Below are 19,352 nucleotides of genomic sequence, written 5' to 3' on the forward strand. Positions count from 1 at the left end.
CCTGACCAAGTTCTTCATTAAGGTCTGATGTGTTAACCAGGGCTCCTTCATTGATTTCTTCATCATAAAAGTCCTTATCCCATGAAATGAAGAAGGAGCCCAAGAATTTTTGCATTTCTACTGTGACATACATGGAGACAGGAATGATAAAGTTGAACAGAACCATAAATGACAGGAAGTCGGTAAACATTTTCAAAACCTAAACAAAAGAAATAGTTCATGCTGATTATATGCACAGTTCCATCAAGCAAGTGTAATATAAACTTTCTATCTTTTAATTTCAACGCTGAAAGCACTGCTCTTTCCAACGACACTATATCATTGGTAAACATTTTCACAGTACATGAAAACAACATTTACAACACCCTGAATTTTGTCACTATTCTTCAGTGAATGTACCTTGACTTAACACTTTTCACTTCCTTAAGTTCTCTGCTCCTCTCACCCCCCAGTATGAATGTAGGCACCCATTATGTTCCTATCATGATATATCACAAGCTCATAATATATTAACATGCCAGACCTTCTTGCCCAATTGCTTAAAACTCTTAACCAAAGAGTTAAAAACAAGGATAGATGCCTAGGGTTAAAACAAAAAAATTCTAACATTTCTTAAACAGTTAATGGCTTGGGGCTACCATACAACCAAGAGAAAACCCAAATACCAAAGGTATCATTATCTGAGCAACATTTCAATAAAGGGTGTCTCTGTTACAGTGTGCTAGGGTTAGCATTTTCAGCATAAAACAAATTACCTTCAAAGTCTCCCGCTCTTTCTGGGTCTTTTGGTTATACCAAGGTTCATCGTTATATGGGGTACTTTGCCAAACATACTTTAGAGTAGTGCATACTGCAGCTTTGGTCAGTAAGATAAATAAATACACAATCAGGAAGGCATTAATGGATCTGAAAAATAAGATATTATGGATTTAAAAACCATTTAATTACTTAAGATATCAACCAGGTATAAACTAAACTGTTCAGTTTTCTAAAGCTTCTCCTGTGTATGATGTGTAACCATAGCACAGACCTGTATGGATGAACCTGTTATCACTGCTAACGCATTATTCTTGAGTGGTAAAATGGAAAAGCCATCCCTAGCCCCAACCCAAAGTGCAATGGCTCAACACACCTTTAGTAAGGATCCTATAAAGTGACAGCACACACACACACACACACACACACACACACACACACACACACACACACACACACACACTACCTACTCCATCCTTATAGAAGGAGTAGATTGTTTCCATTTCCCTGAATCCTAAAGGTTTGGAATAGAGGGTAGAGGAGCAAATGTGAAATCTGCAAACTTAGTGTGGATTCTTTTAGTCTGAAAGTAGAGCTATGGAGAGGGTGTCACTGATATACTGAATATCCACGCCAACAGGAGAGTGAGGTCTGTGCCAGCGGCGACTGGCTTGAAGGTGTGTGTCATGTACCACTTAAGTATCTGCCAGGAGACTATGATCTGTGTTGTACAACCTCCTTACATATAGCAACAAGGGGACCCCAAACCATTATCCAGCAGCAAAAGAGAATAAATTTCAACTAAACCCTGCCCTTGAATAGCTAAGTGAGCTTAGGTAAATCACTTATCATCTCTACGACTATTTCTCTATCTATAAAGTGAACAGGCTAACAGGAATTACTCTGAGTTGCTCAGAGGATTAAACCAAATCAGACATACAAATCACTGAGCAGTTTCTGGAACACAAAAAGTACTCAAAATGGTAGCACCATTACAATTTATGTTGTTTTTGTTTATGGTTGTTATTTACAGTTACTGAGAAGTAACAATTTCAGTTCAATAACAACTAAAGAAATTGTGGTGTACACTAACTTTTCAACAGCAGAACGTTTCTGAGATTTCCCTTGGTAGTTCAATGCCATTTTGGTTTCCATTCCAGTGTAAACAGCAACTCCTAAGGAATAAGAATATGATGAAAATTAGGTTTCAAATGAGATTGCCAACCCAACTCCCCACCCAGTTGGATCTACCAATTTTTTCACTCTATAAAAGTAAGAATTCTAAACTCTCTTCTATTCACCAATTGATATATCATTTATAGTATAATTTTAATTCTACATAGTTTGTCATAGCTTTCAAGTTAGTTTACCATCTTATAAATTCCAAACACCTAAAAATAGGCTTAGATTAAATAGAATTAAATGTCATGTTCAATTTTTAACTGCACTCTTTAGGCACAGGCTTTAAAAGACATATTTCTAGTAAGTATATCTTAAAAAACATTCACCATATATCTTCCTGGTATTTTTTAGTGTAGCTCCTTTCAACAAGAGATTTTCAGGTCCCAAAGACCTAAACAAAAAATGAACACAACTTATCCAAACAGCCCAACAAATAGCACCATCAACTTTGGTGACATATTTTGCCCTAACATACATCTATCTCCAAAAGGTTCAGAATGTATCTGTTTACTTATATCATATGCTTACTAACACAGGACCAGCTGAAAGATATTTCCCTCTGAAGTTACTTGAGGGTACAGCACAGATGGAAGCACAAACAGTACAGGAGTAGCCAGCAACACACAGAGGTAAAGAGATGCATAGAGATAAAAGGATTATGAGTCACAGACAGCAAGACAAGAATGGGACAGAACAGCAGACATCAGGAAACAGAAAGGAAAGGTGACAGTAAAAGGCTGGGAAAGCAAATGTCAAGGTGGGAAAGACACACTGCCATATTTATAGAGAGTAAACACGCCTTTTGGGGGATCATTGGGCACCCGGTGTTTCTTTAACTTCCTTTTGAGTACTGGCTATAAAGGCCAAGTGGAAAAGTTGAGATAATTAACTGGATGATAGAAGAGGGAAGAAAACACCCCTTCTTCCATGAACTGTTACATTATAAATGATTAAACCTTTCATTTTACTTAAGTCCAGCTAATTCTCCCGGCATTTTATCTCCTGCCTAGTCCCTAAATTACTGTCCCTTAACACACTGTTCTCCAAATATACTTCCAATATTGTCAGGCACTGCACAGCCAAGGACAATAAATGCAGTGCTTAGAACATATTTGGGATTATTGGTCAAAGTGTCTGGAGCTCTACAATTTTAGAAACCCTCAGCATCACTTCCAACACCACCCCCCTACCAGGACACACACACTCTGAGCTGCTACCAATCACAAGGTCAGCTACTTAAGACCCATTAGTGGCTAGTTACTCCAGGGTTATTCACCTTTACATCCCTTTCTATAGAGGAAAGTATTCAACTATTTTAATGGGCTTAAAAGAGAAACATTGCTCCCCCCAAAAGGACAGATTAAAGGAATTATAAACTAACCTGGCAACAGCTTCAAGATTATTACTATAGATACTGATTCGGCCAACAAACCTGCAAAAAGAACATAATAGCACACGTGTCTTCTATATCTAGATAAAATCTATTTACCCCCAATATGGGAATGAATCAAAATACAAAAAATGCAAGAAGAGATAAGACAATGAACTACGAAAGCCTATGGTCTTTCTTTGTAACATTTTCAACTAATTTTAAAAATACTATGGATAATAAGAATGTAAACAAAGATTCTAAATTGATTTTCAAGATGTACTTGGCACCGTGCATGCACACATTACCCCTCTCATCTATACTCCATATAAATAATTGGTTTCTATTTCACATTCATGTGAAGAAAGGTTTCTGGTGCTAAAACAACTTTTAAAACCATTAGTTCAGTAGTTCTTTCACTTGAGCATGCATCAGAATTACTGGTGGGCTTCTTAAACCACAGATTTCTGGGCCCCATCCCCAAGCTTATGGTTCAGTTAAGAATGTGAATCTGTATTTCCAACAAGTTCCCAGGCGATGCTGATGCTGCTGGCCTGGGATCACCGTTTGGGAACCACCGGCATTAGGGAACACTTGGTCACCATCTTGGAAATTTCCAAACTGTCTTGCAGCTGATCTGAATACTGAGCTTGATCTGACCAAGTGAGCAGATATATGGCTATGCATATGGTAATCTACATTTCTGAAAAATAGGGTAAAAAGCTCTAAATCCTCCTTAACAAGAATGTTATGAGTATTTTATAACTTACATTAGATTTTTTTCAGAAAAATTGATTATTACTAAATACACAAAATATGAAGGTCTGCTCATTTCATTCATCATGTATTAATTGCACCATTACTATGCTTGCTAATAAGCAAGAAAAATGTGTTCCTTGCCCTAAAACAGACAATCAGGCAATTACAATGTGAGTGATGACCACTAGGGTGGTGGAAATACAAGGTATTCTGAAGTCACATACCAAGGGTACTCAATCTAGTCTAAAGAAATTAGGAATAACCTTCCCTCACTAAAAATCTCCTTCATATTTAAGGTAACTGAAATTTAGGAGTTACCCTATAAATATGCAAGGATGTATATTATTGTCTAACTCAGGCAAAATCAGTCACTCCCTTTTCTGTGATTCTATGGGCCTTTTACATCTCACTGTACTGTAAGCCTAGCTTTACTGTTTTATCCCCTTTGCAAACTGTGAGTTCCCTAAAGGCAGGGAACAGCTATTTTGCTTTGTGATTCTAAGTTCCTACTATCAAGGTGGATACAGAAGAAGAAGGGAAAAAAGGAAAGAAGGAATCATGGGAAGGAGGGAGGGTATTATTCATGTAGTAGGATGAATACTTTGTTTTTCCACTACTGGGCACTGTTGTAAGCCACATCCTGCCATTTGGTCCCCTATTATGACCAACAGCATTGATTAACCAGATGGCTGGCATGAGTGATGGATGCCATCTGTAAAGGTGGAATAGAATATAATTAATTGGCCCACTTGGGGATAAAACCTATTATTCTATCCTCATTAACACCATGCTCTAATCAACCAAAGTAACCAGTCTTAAAAATCAAATGCCAAATTTTTTGACAACCCACAATGACTGTGAATGAGTAAATCTACTCCAGAAAGCCTAACTATAGCAAAATAGAGGAAATCACACCATTTCACTGCTCCCTCAACTTAACTGTTTACTTTGGACAAGAAACAGCCTATATACAATACTCAGTTCAACATGATCCTCATAAAAAAGGACAAAGTGCCTACTAATTGCATGGCTCCATATCTCCTTCTCTCTTTAATGTTGGATGACACATAAAGTGGTTTATTTTTGTTTTAATTAACTCTGGCTAATGCATGAGCTGATAGATCAGCCTTACGGGATTACATAATCTTAAAATGTGATGGACGGCCATGTCTACAAATAACAATAATAAAAGAAAAACCACAAGTAAGATGCCTGGGCCCACAATGATTTATCTTAGGCTGGTAGTGAACAAGGCTGATTTGATTCATTTGCCTGCCAGAAGGAAGGAACAGCTCATAAAAACACAAATGCAAGGAGGCTGGTAAATGGTGGGTGTTTCTTTGCAATACTGGTGGCAAAGAGAAGCAAAGCCATCAGACAGCAGTAAAATGAAACCAGGTAATTCTTACTTGTAGAGGTCAGGTTGAGGCTGTTCACATTCAATTGCTGCTCTGAGGGTATCAATGGATTCGGCTGTACACAGTTCAATGGTGTCACGTACCGCATAATGTGTCTAGATGAAAGCAGAAGAAAAAGCAAAAACAGCCCCCCCCAAAAAAAGTGTAATTGTATACCCACCTGATTTCATGAACACTCTATGGTTTTAGTAAGAGGCTTTGGCAGAATGATACAAATATTGATGCACATTTCCAACTAAATAAACTTGATGGTATTACTCTTAAAATATATTACAAATAATTAGAAAGATAACTCTGCTACAAGGGGGATTTCCAAGATAATGAGAAAACTAAAAGCTTTTCTTGATACTGACAGCAGAGAGAATTCCATTTGCAGCATGCATATAATTAACTGAAAACCCCATGAAAAATTTAATGCATTTTTTTTCTCCTATTTATAGAACTGAGACCTATTATTTTGCTCACCACAGTGTATGGTGATGTTAACATACACCTAAGAATTGAACATAACCCTTTTGGTCATAAGAATGCTAACATTTTTGCTAACAGAAAGAAAAAATTCATCAATAGTTTCCATTATACAAACAGCAAAATTAATGATCTTGAAAATGCTTCGAGTGGCTACAATTTATGTAAGGAGCTGGGAGATGATGTGTCTTGCCTTAGTCAGACAGTTAGAATATTCTACTAATGTATATTATGTACTTACTTGATTGACCCAGAACTCAAGGCAGGCTCCAATGAACCCATTTATAAATCATCAAAGAAGGGCTGACGCAGATTCAAAGACTGCACCACTTATGCTGAAGGGAAAGCTGCTGCACAGTCTTCGGAGAATATTATGGATCTGCCTCAGCTACATTTAAAACTATCTCCTGACTTGGAAAACCTATGTACTTTTAGCTGAGTTATCAGATCAACTTAACTGGAAAATGAAACCACTTGAAAGTTTTCTGCCTCTAAACAACTTTTTCCCTATTAGGAAATCTTTAGGTAGATTTCTCGATTTTTTTCTTGACATTCCCTCAAATACAACTTTGTTTTTCAATAGTTTAAATGGGACTAGTTCATCACCATGCCCCTGAAGAAAAAAATTAGTTATCTAACAGGCATTTAAGTTCCTTTCCCACATACTGAGTCCTGGTCCTCAACCCCAGATGGAATAAACAAGCAGAGGAAAGCCCTCAAGGATACACACAGAGGTGAGCACATTAGTATTCTTCCTTAAAGGCAGCATACAGAGGATACACGTTCATGCCCTGTGGAGCTCTGGATGATAGCCAAGAACTGACAGTGCCGGAAAGTACCAGGGACGTAACTTATCCTCCAGTTTGAACAAATTTACTCTAACACATTTATAATTCTTCCTAGTTGAAATAAAGCAAATATTTGCCAAACTACACCCTAAGGTATTTTTTAAAAGTAATCAAACCATTCCAGGTTAGATTTTCTATATGCCAGGAATAATCATTTTTTTCAAGAAGATAGTCATCACTTTAAAAATAAAAACAGATCAAACTGTAAGGTTAGAGTACCTTAGGGTGAAGTTATTTTCATAGTTATATAGTTTCAGCCTAAGACTACTTTCATTTTTAAAAGCCTAAATAAAATATTGAATGGGTTAGTGACAATATGAAATGCAAACAGTGCTATCAAAAATGTTGTGGCTTTTATTTGGGGTGTGGATTTCCTCACCCAACACCACCCTTTCCCTCAAAGTTGAGTATTTGCTTAGAAGTTCAAAGACAGTTATATAAAAGCTGTCTTCAAATACAAAACTTACACAAACAGGAAAAAATAAGATAAAAGATTAGGGGGCAGTGGGATGGAGTATTATATGATTAACTATCCTGAGCTCAAATGTTTAGGCAAGGTTTAATCTCCATTACCTTGCAATTGGATTCCCCGTCAAGACTTGCAGTAGTAACATAACAGGTTCCATCAATTGTGCAGGATGATAGAAGAATAAGATCACAGGGAAAGGTTTCATCTGCCTGTACTTCTACTACATCACCGACCTAGCATAGAGAGAAAAATAAATATAAATATTCTTAATTCCAAACAAAGCGTTCATTATACCTCAAACTAAAGTCAAAACAGTAGCAAAAGACCTCTCCTCCTCTATGGCTTAGACTGCCTCAGCATCCTATACCATGTGAAAGGTGATGAAGGAATATCACTCAACATTCAGAATCCTCTTTAAGGTTACAATGACTTAGGATGCTTTTAGATTACCTTAGTATTGAACTTTAATCTCTAACAAATGATTTCAGCACCCAGGGACCCTTTTGTTCTCTGTTGTTTCTGGCATTGGTGTTTGATAAGAGAATGGCCATTATCATGTCATGAATGAATCAAGAAAATCTACACATCTTAACTCGAGCACTTCATGAACACTGGTCAGCCACACTCCCACTCTGCATCATAGATAACTATTTCAAAATGCTTTGCCTTCCAAGTGATAACAGCTATTATTTTGGGGTCACAGTGCTCAGAAAATCTCGCTTAATTAGAGAGGTGTTTATGTTACCCATAACATTTGGAAAAAACTTTTTTCAAATAGGTCATTTTCCAAGAATTCATCTGCTATGAGCAAGTACCCAAAGCTCAAGTAGAGGAAAAACATGAGAGAAGAAACCACGAACCATGTCTAGCGCATAACTTAATAATGTAGGAAATAAATCATGATGATTAAAACGCAGATCTTCACTACTTGACTTTATGTCCCAGCTCTGCCACTTAACTATATGACCTTAGGTTAAGTGTCTTTGGTGACTGCAACTACCTCATAGGATTGGCTGGAGTATGAAATGAGGATACAGGTAAAGTGTTTCGTAAAGTGCCTAGCATATATTCACCCTCTGGTAGTTGCTAATTATAATTATTACTAATACCCTACAACTGCTTTACTTCCAACTTATGAATAGCCATAAAATTTTTTTAGAAGGAGGTAAGAAATTATCCAGCCCAGTGCATTCCAACGTTTTCCGTGTCGTGGCACACACAGAAAATGATAAGTAACCCTTTTGTACAGCACTTCCAGATAAAGGGAGGAGGCTGCTGGTGACAGAAGACAACCCACTTTAGGAGATAGTCACAATATCTGGCTCACCAACTCTGGCACACTGGTTGTGAAATGCTGAACTAACAAATGACACACCTGCCTTCCAATTGCTACACACAATTTGGCAGATGAAGATGAGGATTTCAAGATCTATTCAGGAACAATTTTATTTTCTTTGCCAGTCTTAATCAGTAGCCAAGAGCAACAGCATAAATAATGGAACTAATTTGTAAATAACATTTTATTTTCTTGGATCTTTCCTTCCTCACATACACAAACACTTCTGCTGCTTATACAAAGCCACAATCTATGCTTAAATACACAGAAGAAAAATAACAAACAAAATCTTAAAGCATCTTAGAAGAAGGAAACACTCATTAAAGAATGGAACATGATTCTCAGGCACTGATAAATAAAAACCACAAACAGAATTTCTTCTACAACATTGATAATGATTCGCTCAGATATGAAAAGATCCCTGCACCTGGAGTGCAAGTTAAGGCTGGTAAGATGGACAGGGGCCAGATCACAAAAGTCTTGACAGATCAGGGTCAGGGGTTTAGGCCTCACCCTGAAGGCAAGGGGAGACTGGGAAAGGACTTTTAAAGAAAGGGAACAACATGGTCCACTTAGACAACCAACTCTAGAGTTGTTTCCACTTAGCATGTACAAAGCCACAAGAGAACATCACTATCCCTTGTCATAAATATTAGAAATAGCCAGATAATCAACAGAATCATATTTTTTGGAGTTCATCAGAGAGCTGAGGTTGCAGGGCAACCAAATGAACTGAATTTCAAGGGTGAAAAGTCCCTCTGAGGAGAGAGAGGAGAAATAAACTGTTTCACAATTGACGAAGCACAGGAGGAAGAGACGACTGCCATAAAAGTGCCTAGGATGAAAATAACTAGATTTTTAACCAACTGTAAAAGGCTTGGTAGGGGCCAACGTGACAGTTTCAAATCTCTGCAAGCCTGAGAGAAAAGAGGAGACCGTAAGCACATATCAGTTCTTCTCTATAGGCATCCACTGAGTGCTCATGAGAAAGCATGAGGACAGGAGGCCTAAAAGAGCCTTCCTCACTGGTACAGGCATACAGGTTGTGAATGACTGCTGTGGAGGAACAGACATAAAATATGCTACAACTGTGGACCCTTCTCTCATATGAGGTAAAAGCCATCTGTGCCTGAGAGAAAGGCAAGAAACCCTCCCGGGCACAGTCTCAGGGTAACGTAACTACTGCTAGTGGGGAGATAGAATCAAAGCCATCTGCTTCTGGGGATGGGACAGGAAACCCCCTCATATTGAGGACCTAGCACTGACAAAAAGGAGAGTACTGAGAAAGTTCCACCCTGAGGCAAGGGTGCCTAAAACCTGCCTAATACTGAGATGGAGTAGGAGAACCAAGAAACCAGTCTGTTCCCACCAGGAACCCCAAGAAAGAGGAATCTACCACTGGGGGAGGAGAAAGGGCGTAGAGAGAGGCATTCACTGTGTCTCAGGAATGCAGGACCTGCTGAAAGCAGAGAATGGAACAGGAACACTGAGAAAACCCCTGTGGCAGCCCAGCACTGCAGGCATTTAAAGTCCAGTGGTGTACTGAAAGCATCAACGGCTACGGCAAAATCCAAAGCCAGCCAACTCCTTACCAGACTGACTCAACCCCCAACACTGATGGGCTGGCTGACAGAATAGGTGTGCCCACTACAGACCACAAATACAGGTTACCTGCCTCGGTCTCCAGCATTCTTTCATATGCACTGCCCAAAACTCAATTAAAAAAAAAAACGAGATGCACAAAACCAAGACAAAAATGAACTATCATCAAAAGATAAAGGTGTCAATAGGACCAGCCTCAGAAATACTCAGATTTTGGGGCTTCCCTGGTGGCGCAGTGGTTAAGAATCCGCCTGCCGATGCAGGGGACATGGGTTCGAGCCCTGGTCTGAGAAGATCCCACATGCCGCGGAGCAACTAAGCCTGTGTGCCACAACTACTGAGCCTGCACTCTAGAGCCCGTGAGCCACAACTATTGAGTCCATGTGCCACAACTACTGAAGCCTGCATGCCTAGAGCCCGTGCTCCACAACAAGAGAAGCCACCGCAATGAGAAGCCCACGCACCGCAACAAAGAGTAGACCCCGCTCGCCGCAACTAGACAAAGCCTGCGTGCAGCAACAAAGACCCAACGCAGCCAAAAATCAATAAATAAAATAAATTAAAAAAAAGAAATACTCAGATTTTGGAATTATGAAACAGGGATAGAAAAATAGCTATGATTAAGATATTAAACTATTTACTGGAAAAGGTAGACAACATACACATGCAGATGAGGAATTTGGGCATAAATACGGAAACTCCCAAAAAAAGGCAATTGGAAAAGTTAGAAATGAAAAACATGATATCAGAGGTAAGAATTTCCTTCAATGGGCTTATAAGCATACTGGACACAAAGGAAATAATCAGTAAACCTGAAGAAACTCTTCCAATATTTCTAATGCCAAAACCCATACTCTTTCCCTTACAAATATCTGTGTTTGTCCATTGTAACTCCTCAAGGCCTGTTTCTCTTCTTTATGTTTTATGTGATTCCATCCAAATTTCTATATCCACCTAAAACATCTCTGAGCTCCAGGCTTGACAATTCCATCGGGCTAATAGGAATCTCAAAATTAACATGGCCTGGGACTTCCCTGGTGGTCCAGTGGTTAAGACTCTGTGCTCGCAATGCAGGGGGGCCAGGATCGATTCCTGGTCAGGGAACTAGATCCCGCATGCCACAACGAAGATCCTGCACGTGGCAATGAAGATCCCGCATGCCGCAATTAAGACCCAGCACAGACAAACCAACAAACAAATAAATATTAAAAAAAAAATTAACATGGCCCAAGCTGAATTCCTGATTTCCCTTCATCCCCACCTTTTCCCCCAAACCTATTCTTCTCCAGCTTATTTAATAGCACCAGCATTTTAAAAAAATTAATTAATTAATTATTTGGGCTGTGTTGGGTCTTCGTTGCTGCACGCGGGCTTTCTTTAGTTGTGTCGAGTGCGGGCTGCTTTTTCTTGTGGTGCACAGGCTTCTCATTGCGGTGGCTTCTCTTGTTGCGGAGCACGGGCTCTAGGAGCACAGGCTTCAGTAGTTGTGGCATGCGGGCTCTATAGCTCAGGCTCAGTAGTTGTGGCACACGAGCTTAGTAGCTCTGCGGCATGTGGGATCTTCCCGGACCAGGGCTCGAACCCATGTCCCCTGCATTGGCAGGCGGATTCTTAACCACCGCACCACCAGGGAAGCCCCTAGCACCAGCATTTTGTTTAATAGCACTATTTAATGCACCTAGTTGCTCAGCCCAAAATCAAGGAGGCTATCTTTATTCTATTTTGCTCTTTTTCTCCCTCCTTACATGGAATACATCAGTAAATCCACACTTTACCTCTGAAAAACATCCTGAATACATACATTTATTTTGATCACAAGACAGGAGGGACAAAGTTGTGCTTACGAGCATGGATGCCATACCCAGACTTGCTTCAATTCAAATCCCAGCTTTCCCACTTACTAGTTGTGGACAAGTTTCTTAACCACCTTATGCCTCAGTTTCATCATTTGTAAAGAGGGGATAACAAAAGTACCTATTTCATAGGACTGCTGTAAAGTAAGGATTAAATGAGTTAATAGAATGTAAAACGGAGTGCCTGGCATATTTATGTAACATATAAATGTTAACAACTATTTTTACTGTTATTATCTCTTCTACTATCATTCTAATATAAGCTCTTATCATCATTTGCTTATACTACGGCAGTAGCCACCTAACAGGTTTCCCTCATTCTACTTTTGCTCATGCCTCTACTGTGCTCACTCTCCAGAGTTGTCTTTTCTTAAAACGTAAGATCAGGGCTTCCCTGGTGGCGCAGTGGTTGAGAGTCCGCCTGCCAATGCAGGGGACACGGGTTCGTGCCCCGGTCCGGGAAGATCCCACATGCCGCGGAGCGGCTGGGCCCGTGAGCCATGGCCGCTGAGCCTGTGCGTCCAGAGCCTGTGCTCCACAACAGGAGAGGCCACAACAGTGAGAGGCCCGCGTACCGCAAAAAAAAAAAAAAAAAAAAAAAAAGTAAGATCAAGTCACCCCCTAGCTTTGAAAAACCCTTAAAAAAATTCCCAATGCACTGAGGATACAGAATAAGTCACTCTCCTGCTTAACAAGAGTCCCCACACTCCCCAGCCAAGCAATCAAACACTTGGACACTTTTAGTTTATAGGCATCTCTTTCCACACACAAATACTCCAGAAAGGGCTCAATCAAACAGCATTTCACACAACAGCACCAACTGATGTAATTCAGATTATACCTGGTTGAGGTCAGCCTCAAGGAAAAGTAGCCTGGTGAGGAAAGGTGGAAGATGGGGGTCCTTCTAAGGCAGTGGGGGTGACAGCAAAAACAGAAAGAGGAAAGGAGAGAAAAGGAGAGTTGTGGGAGACTTTTACTTGCTTTGCAATTTTACTTTGTGCCCTGGGAGCAACAGGTTTAATGCTATGAATCATTTATGCTGCCTTTGGTTCTTATGTGAACAAAAAGCTGAGTTTCTACAACTGGTCTGGAAACTTCAGATCCTAACCACTCTAATTCATCACAAGGTCCTCCCCTCTGGGATGCAGAGAACAGAGAAAAGAAAAAAGAGTGGAAGAAAGACATTTTATGTCAAACTTGGGTAACCCTCCCACTCTGTAGCCTTCCTCCCATCATTCCTATAAGAAGATGCAAGACAATTTACTTATTGCTGGAGATATGGACAACTTATGCCTGGAATTCCGGATATTTAATAAATAATTCAGCAATGATAATACTTGATAAAAGTATAGGGAGGAGAGTATCATTTTGTATGAATTCATACCACAGCCCTGAATCATTCTGGAATGGTATTTTCACCTACCTTCTTCTCTTTCTGTTCCATATATCTTGTTCCCTTGTTCTGGAGGATTTGATTTCCATTAGGTTCTATAATTTAATCCATATTCATATAGAAACATTCTTTTAAAAAATACAAAATTGACAAAATTTTGGAAGACTAACAAATTAGAAGATTAACAAAACTGACAAACCCTTAGCTAGACTAAGAAAAAAAGAGAGACGCAAACAGCTAATGAAAGAGAAGACATCACAACTGATGGCAGAGATATAAAAAGGATTATAAGAGATTACTACAATTATATGCCAACAGATATATACCTAGAAACATACAACCTACTAAAACTGAATCACGAAGAAATAAAAAATCTGAGTAGATCCAAAACTAATGAGAAGATTGAAGCAGGAATCAAAAACAGAAGAAAAGCCCAGGCAAAAACAAAAGAAAAGCCCAGGATCAGATGACTTCACTGGAGAATTCTACCAAGCATTTAAAGAAGAAACAACAATCCTTTCCAATTCTTCTAAAGAATCAAAGAGGGGGGAACAACCCCAAACTTATTCTATGAGGCCAGCATTTCCCTGATACCATCACCAGAAAAAGACACTACAAGAAAACTACAGACCAATTTCCTCAACGAATACTGATACAAAAAATCTTAAAATACTACCAAATCAAAATCAACAGCACATTAAAATGATCATACACCATGACCAAATGGGATTTATCATTGGGATCCAAGGATATATATATGAATATCAATCAATGTAATGCAACATATAAACAGCACGTTGCATGATCCTCTCAGTCAATGCAGAAAAGGCATTTGGCGTAATTCAACACCCTTTCATGGGCTTTCCTGGTGGCACAGTGGTTAAGAATCCGCCTGCCAATGCAGGGGACACGGTTCGAGCCCTGGTCCAGGAAGATCCCACATGCCGTGGAGCAACTAAGCCCGTGCACCACAACTACTGAGCCTGCGCTCTAGAGCCCACGTGCTACAACTACTTAAGCCAGTGAGCCACAACTACTGAAGCCCGTGCGCCTAGAGCCCGTGCTCCACAGCAAGAGAAGCTACCACAATGAGAAGCCCATGCGCAGCAACAAAGACCCAATGCAGCCAAAAATAAATAAATAAGTAAATAAATATTTTTTTAAATGGTTAAGATGGTAAATTTAGTATTATGTGTTTTTTATCCCAATAACACAATAAAATAAAAATAAATAAATAATACCTTAAGACTAGGATAAAATATTTGGAAAAGACCCATCTGATAAAGGACTGTTATCCAAAATATAACAAAAAACCCCCAAAAAACTATTAAAACTCAACAATATGAAAATGAACAATCTGATTAAAAAATGGGCAAAAGACCTAATAGATACCTCATTAAAGAAGATATTCAAATGGCAAGTAAGCATATGAAAATATGTTCAACACCATATGTCATTAGGGAATTGCAAATTAAGACAAAAATGAGATACCACTATACACCCATCAGAATGGCCAAAGTCCAGAACACTGACAACGAATGCTTGCCAGGATATGGAGTAACAGAACTCTCATTCACTGTTTATGGGAATGCAAAATGGGTAGCTATGTTGGAGACAGCCTGGAAGCTTCTTATGAACTAAACATACTCTTACCATATGATCCAGTAATCACACTACTTGGTGTTTACCAAAATGAACTGAAATCTTACGTCCACACAAAAACCTGCATGTGGATGTTTACAGCAGTTTTATTTGTAATTGCCAAAACATGGAAGTACCCAAGATGTCCTTCAGTAAGTGAATGGATAAATAAACTGGTACATCTAGACAATGAAATATTATTTAGTGCAAAAAGAAATGAGCTATCAGCTACTGGGAAGCAGCCGCATAGCACAGGGAGATCAGCTCGGTGCTTTGTGACCACCTAGAGGGGTGGGAGGGAGGGAGACGCAAGAGGGAAGAGATATGGGAACATATGTATATGTATAACTGATTGACTTTGTTATAAAGCAGAAACTAACACACCATTGTAAAGCAATTATACTCCAATAAAGATGTTAAAAAATAAATAAATAAAAATAATAATTTGGACAAAAAAAAAGAAATGAGCTATCAAGCCATGAAAAGATGGAGGAAACTTAAATGCATATTACTAAGTGAAAGAAGCCAATTTGAAAAAGCTACATACTGTATGATTTTCCCTACATGACACTATGAAAAAAGGCAAAACTATGGAGACAGTAGAAAGAAGAGTGGTGACCCGGGTTGGAGGGAGGGATGAATAGGCAGAGCACAAAGGATGGTTAGGGCAGTGAAATGATTCTGTGTGATACTATAGTGTTTAGGTCATTATACATTTGTTCAGACTCACTGAATATGTAACACCAAGAGTGAACCCTAATCTAAACTATGGACTTTGGGTTATAATGATGAGCCACTAGAGATTCATTGATTATAACAAATATGCCACTCTGGTGGGGGATAATGATTATGAGGAAGGTTGCACCTGTGTGGAGAAAGGGGTGTATGTCAACTCCATAATTTCTGTTCAATTTTGCTGTGAACTTAAAACTGCTCTAAAAAGTAAAGCTTACTATTAATTAAAATAAAATCTGTTGGGAACAAAAAATATTATTTGATGTGGGCAAGTCTAAAATTTTATCGACAGGACTCTTATTGGGTAATACAAAACAATGATTAATTTGGATAAAAAATTAAACTGCCTGAGATATTAAAAAATAACAATACCTTAGAACTATCATACGTTGCTGGTGGAATATAAAATGGTATATAGCTGCTGTGGAAAACAGTTTGGTGGTTCATGAAAAGGTTAACCATAGAGTCACCACATGACCTAGCAATTCTACTCCTATGTATATACCCAAAAGTATGGAAAACAGGTGTTCAAACAAAAACCTGTACATGAATATTCATACTACCAATATTTCTAATAGCCAAAAGGTAGAAAAAACCTAAAATGTCCATCAACTGATGAATGGATAAACAAAATATGGTATAGCTATATGATGGAGTATTATTCAATCATCAAAAGGAATGAAATACGGCTACATGCCACAACATGAATGAACCTCAAGAACATAACAATAAGTGACAGAAGCCAGACATAAAGGCCACATAGTGTATGATTCCATTTATATGAAATATCTAGAATAGGTAAACCCACAGAGACAGAAAGGAGATTAGTGGTTGCCAGGGCCTGGGTGAGGGAGGAATGCAGCATGACTACTTAATGGCTATGGGGGTTTCCCTTTCCAGGTGGTGAAAATGTTCTGGAACTAGACAGTATTGATGGTTGCACAGCACTGTGAATGTACGAAATGCCACTGAATTATACATTTTAAAATGATGTGTTCTTACTGTAATTTTAAAAAAGAATGAACTACAAAACTTAATACCTTGATTTTTTCACTCTCTTTTCTCACTCGCTTTGCATTTTCAATAATGTAAACAGTGCTCTTGTTGACTTCATTGTCAGCTCTGTGCCTCAGCCAATCCTCATATCCCTAGAAGGATAAAAATAAGGACATAGTCAAGCTCACATAATGAAGTAAAATTGTTAATAAATTTCTATAACCCCCTCTATGAGTCACCAGCAGGTATTTATACTTACAGTATTAATTTCAACTCAGAATGCTAAAGAGACAACACTGTAAATTTTTGCAGCGAAAACTAAGATATGCTTTCAAAATACCCCCTATAGCTTTATTGCTTTAAAAGTTTCCTGCACTCTATAGATAAGTATTAAAAAAAACACAGGCATTCTTCAATTGTGAAGGACTATGATTTATTTTTCTAATTCTGCTCTTATTCAACTTAATGTTCATTTTTTCCACTCTTTAATTTGAAAAAAGTGTTATTTTCTTATAGACCGAGTCACTTAAATATGTTCATGTATAGTAGACCGTTGGAGTGATCATCTCTGAGGAAATATAATTCCTCCCCAGGGACAGAAAATAGAAAAGGCAAGGAGGATTATTTTGGAACAGTATCTATCTAAAACTGTTTTTTTAGAGAACGACGGTTAAACTTCTCCACTGACTTGGTGACAAAAGAAAATACAAATTGTTGTTCATTTTTTAGAGTTAGAAGTAATCAGAGTTCATTTTCCTTTGGGTTTCCTTTGGTCTAGAGTAAATTTAAGCCAAAAGAACTAAGGATGGAGGACGTTCATTTGTTTTAGCATGATCTCCTTTTTTTTTACATCACTTTGCTTTCTTTCTTTATAATAATGAGTTTACCTTTTCAAATCTAACTGTGTGAAAAATCTCTTGATCGCCTTCCCCTTTTTTTCTCAGCTGCTATATATCCATTCCTCTTCTGTCCTTCTTTATGGCAATGCTAGGCTATCACTTCATATGGTACTTTCTGTGATGTCAGTGAGGAAGGAAAGGCCCCAACATGAACTAGTACTGGGAGTAAACTGAATCAGTAAGAGCTTTTGAAAACCATACAGGCTATTCTTGGAACCAGCAATTCTATGATGTTAAAGAAAATAATCCTAACAGCCTAAGGAAATAACATTCCAAAAGTCTTTATTTAGCAACCAAACACTTGATAAAATATTCTTGCAGTTCCTGGTAAGCAAGATAGAAGACCAGATAAACCCAAGAGGAAAGATAACCATGTTCCCAATATTGTTAAGCAAACAGTTTGGAAGTTTTGGGGGAAACTTTTTAAAGTACTTTTGATAAGTACTGTCTAAAAGTATCCTTGTAATCTGTCAGGTCCTATGGACTCTCCGATTACATGATAAACATTGCTAATCCACCCCTTCACCTCCAGTTTCCTGTTTCCATTTTCTATTTCATCTGGAATTTTTCAAAGGCACTATCATAAACTGTGACAGGTATGAACTTTGACAAGAACAAAAGCCTCTTCTACCCACGACCCCCTTCGGCAGCATCAGGAAAGACAACAAATTAAAGTAAGAAACTCAAGTATGCTCTTGAGTTCTTTGCTATAGGCAGCAATTTAAAAAGTCCACAAGAATGGGAATTTTTCAGACAGATATAGCACAATGAAAAATGTAATGCACATTAAAAATTCACCTCACACTTCCCCACTGAGCTGCACCTTCTACTTACTCTCCTTTTAGGGTTATATTCCCGCCCCCCCCAACCACACACAAATAGGAAGAAAGGAGCAAATAAATTAAAGATGCACCTTACAATAATTTTCATGTGTTTTCAATAAGAGCCAAATATAAACTAAATTCATCAAGGATACCCACTCGATATAAATGTGAAAAAGAACCTTTGACAATGAAATTCAAATCAGACAGGACTGAAATGCAAGTATAATTGTAAATTAGAAATTTACCTGTTTGATGGCTGTAACAGTTATAACAAAGAAAAGTGGAAGTCCACTGGTAACTGGGCTAGTTGGTGTGTCTACTGTGACCTAGGTAAAGAAATTAAATTGAAAGTAAAATGAAAATAAGCCATTAACTCATATGCAGCACTTAAATGCTACAAACATTTCAGACAGAAATGCAGACAAAACATATTCCGGTAGCAGGGTGAATGTTAACTTTCATTAAAACAAAAGCAATCCATATAGCTGTAAGTTTAAGAAAATAGTTCCAAATTTAGGCTTAGTTTTCATCCCAGCTTGAACTAACCCCTTGATTGAAATACATCCATTCATTTACCATCTATTTGTTGAGCACCATTCTGTCACCCTCGTGCTATTATCAGCCAGGATCTAGAGATGCTGCTTTATTTTAAACAAGATGGAGAAAAGTCCCTGCCCTCGTAGAGCTGGCAGCTTACAGTGAAAACCAGATATTAAAACAAGTGAGACACTGAGGTTTGAAGAGTAAATAGAAGTTAACTAGATGGAAGGGAGGGCCTTCCAGGTGCAGTGAAGGGTGTATAGA

General features: G+C 38.4%; 1 protein-coding gene across 1 annotated transcript in view; it reads right to left on the reverse strand.

The window, feature by feature from the left end:
• The window catches only part of ATP11C (ATPase phospholipid transporting 11C (ATP11C blood group)), a gene marked incomplete at both ends in the record, with an annotated part of 161,827 nt that overhangs the window by 61,277 nt on the left and 81,198 nt on the right, over positions 1-19,352 (reverse strand). Inside the window, 9 exons of the mRNA XM_079727592.1 lie at positions 2-199; positions 756-906; positions 1,850-1,931; positions 2,265-2,329; positions 3,320-3,370; positions 5,476-5,579; positions 7,374-7,502; positions 16,870-16,977; positions 18,794-18,874. Coding sequence (XP_079583718.1) covers positions 2-199; positions 756-906; positions 1,850-1,931; positions 2,265-2,329; positions 3,320-3,370; positions 5,476-5,579; positions 7,374-7,502; positions 16,870-16,977; positions 18,794-18,874 — 969 coding nt within the window. The remainder of the gene's footprint in view (position 1; positions 200-755; positions 907-1,849; positions 1,932-2,264; positions 2,330-3,319; positions 3,371-5,475; positions 5,580-7,373; positions 7,503-16,869; positions 16,978-18,793; positions 18,875-19,352) is intronic.

Source organism: Hyperoodon ampullatus (assembly GCF_949752795.1).
Source record: "Hyperoodon ampullatus genome assembly, chromosome: X".
In the NCBI taxonomy this organism is placed as follows: domain Eukaryota; kingdom Metazoa; phylum Chordata; class Mammalia; order Artiodactyla; family Ziphiidae; genus Hyperoodon; species Hyperoodon ampullatus.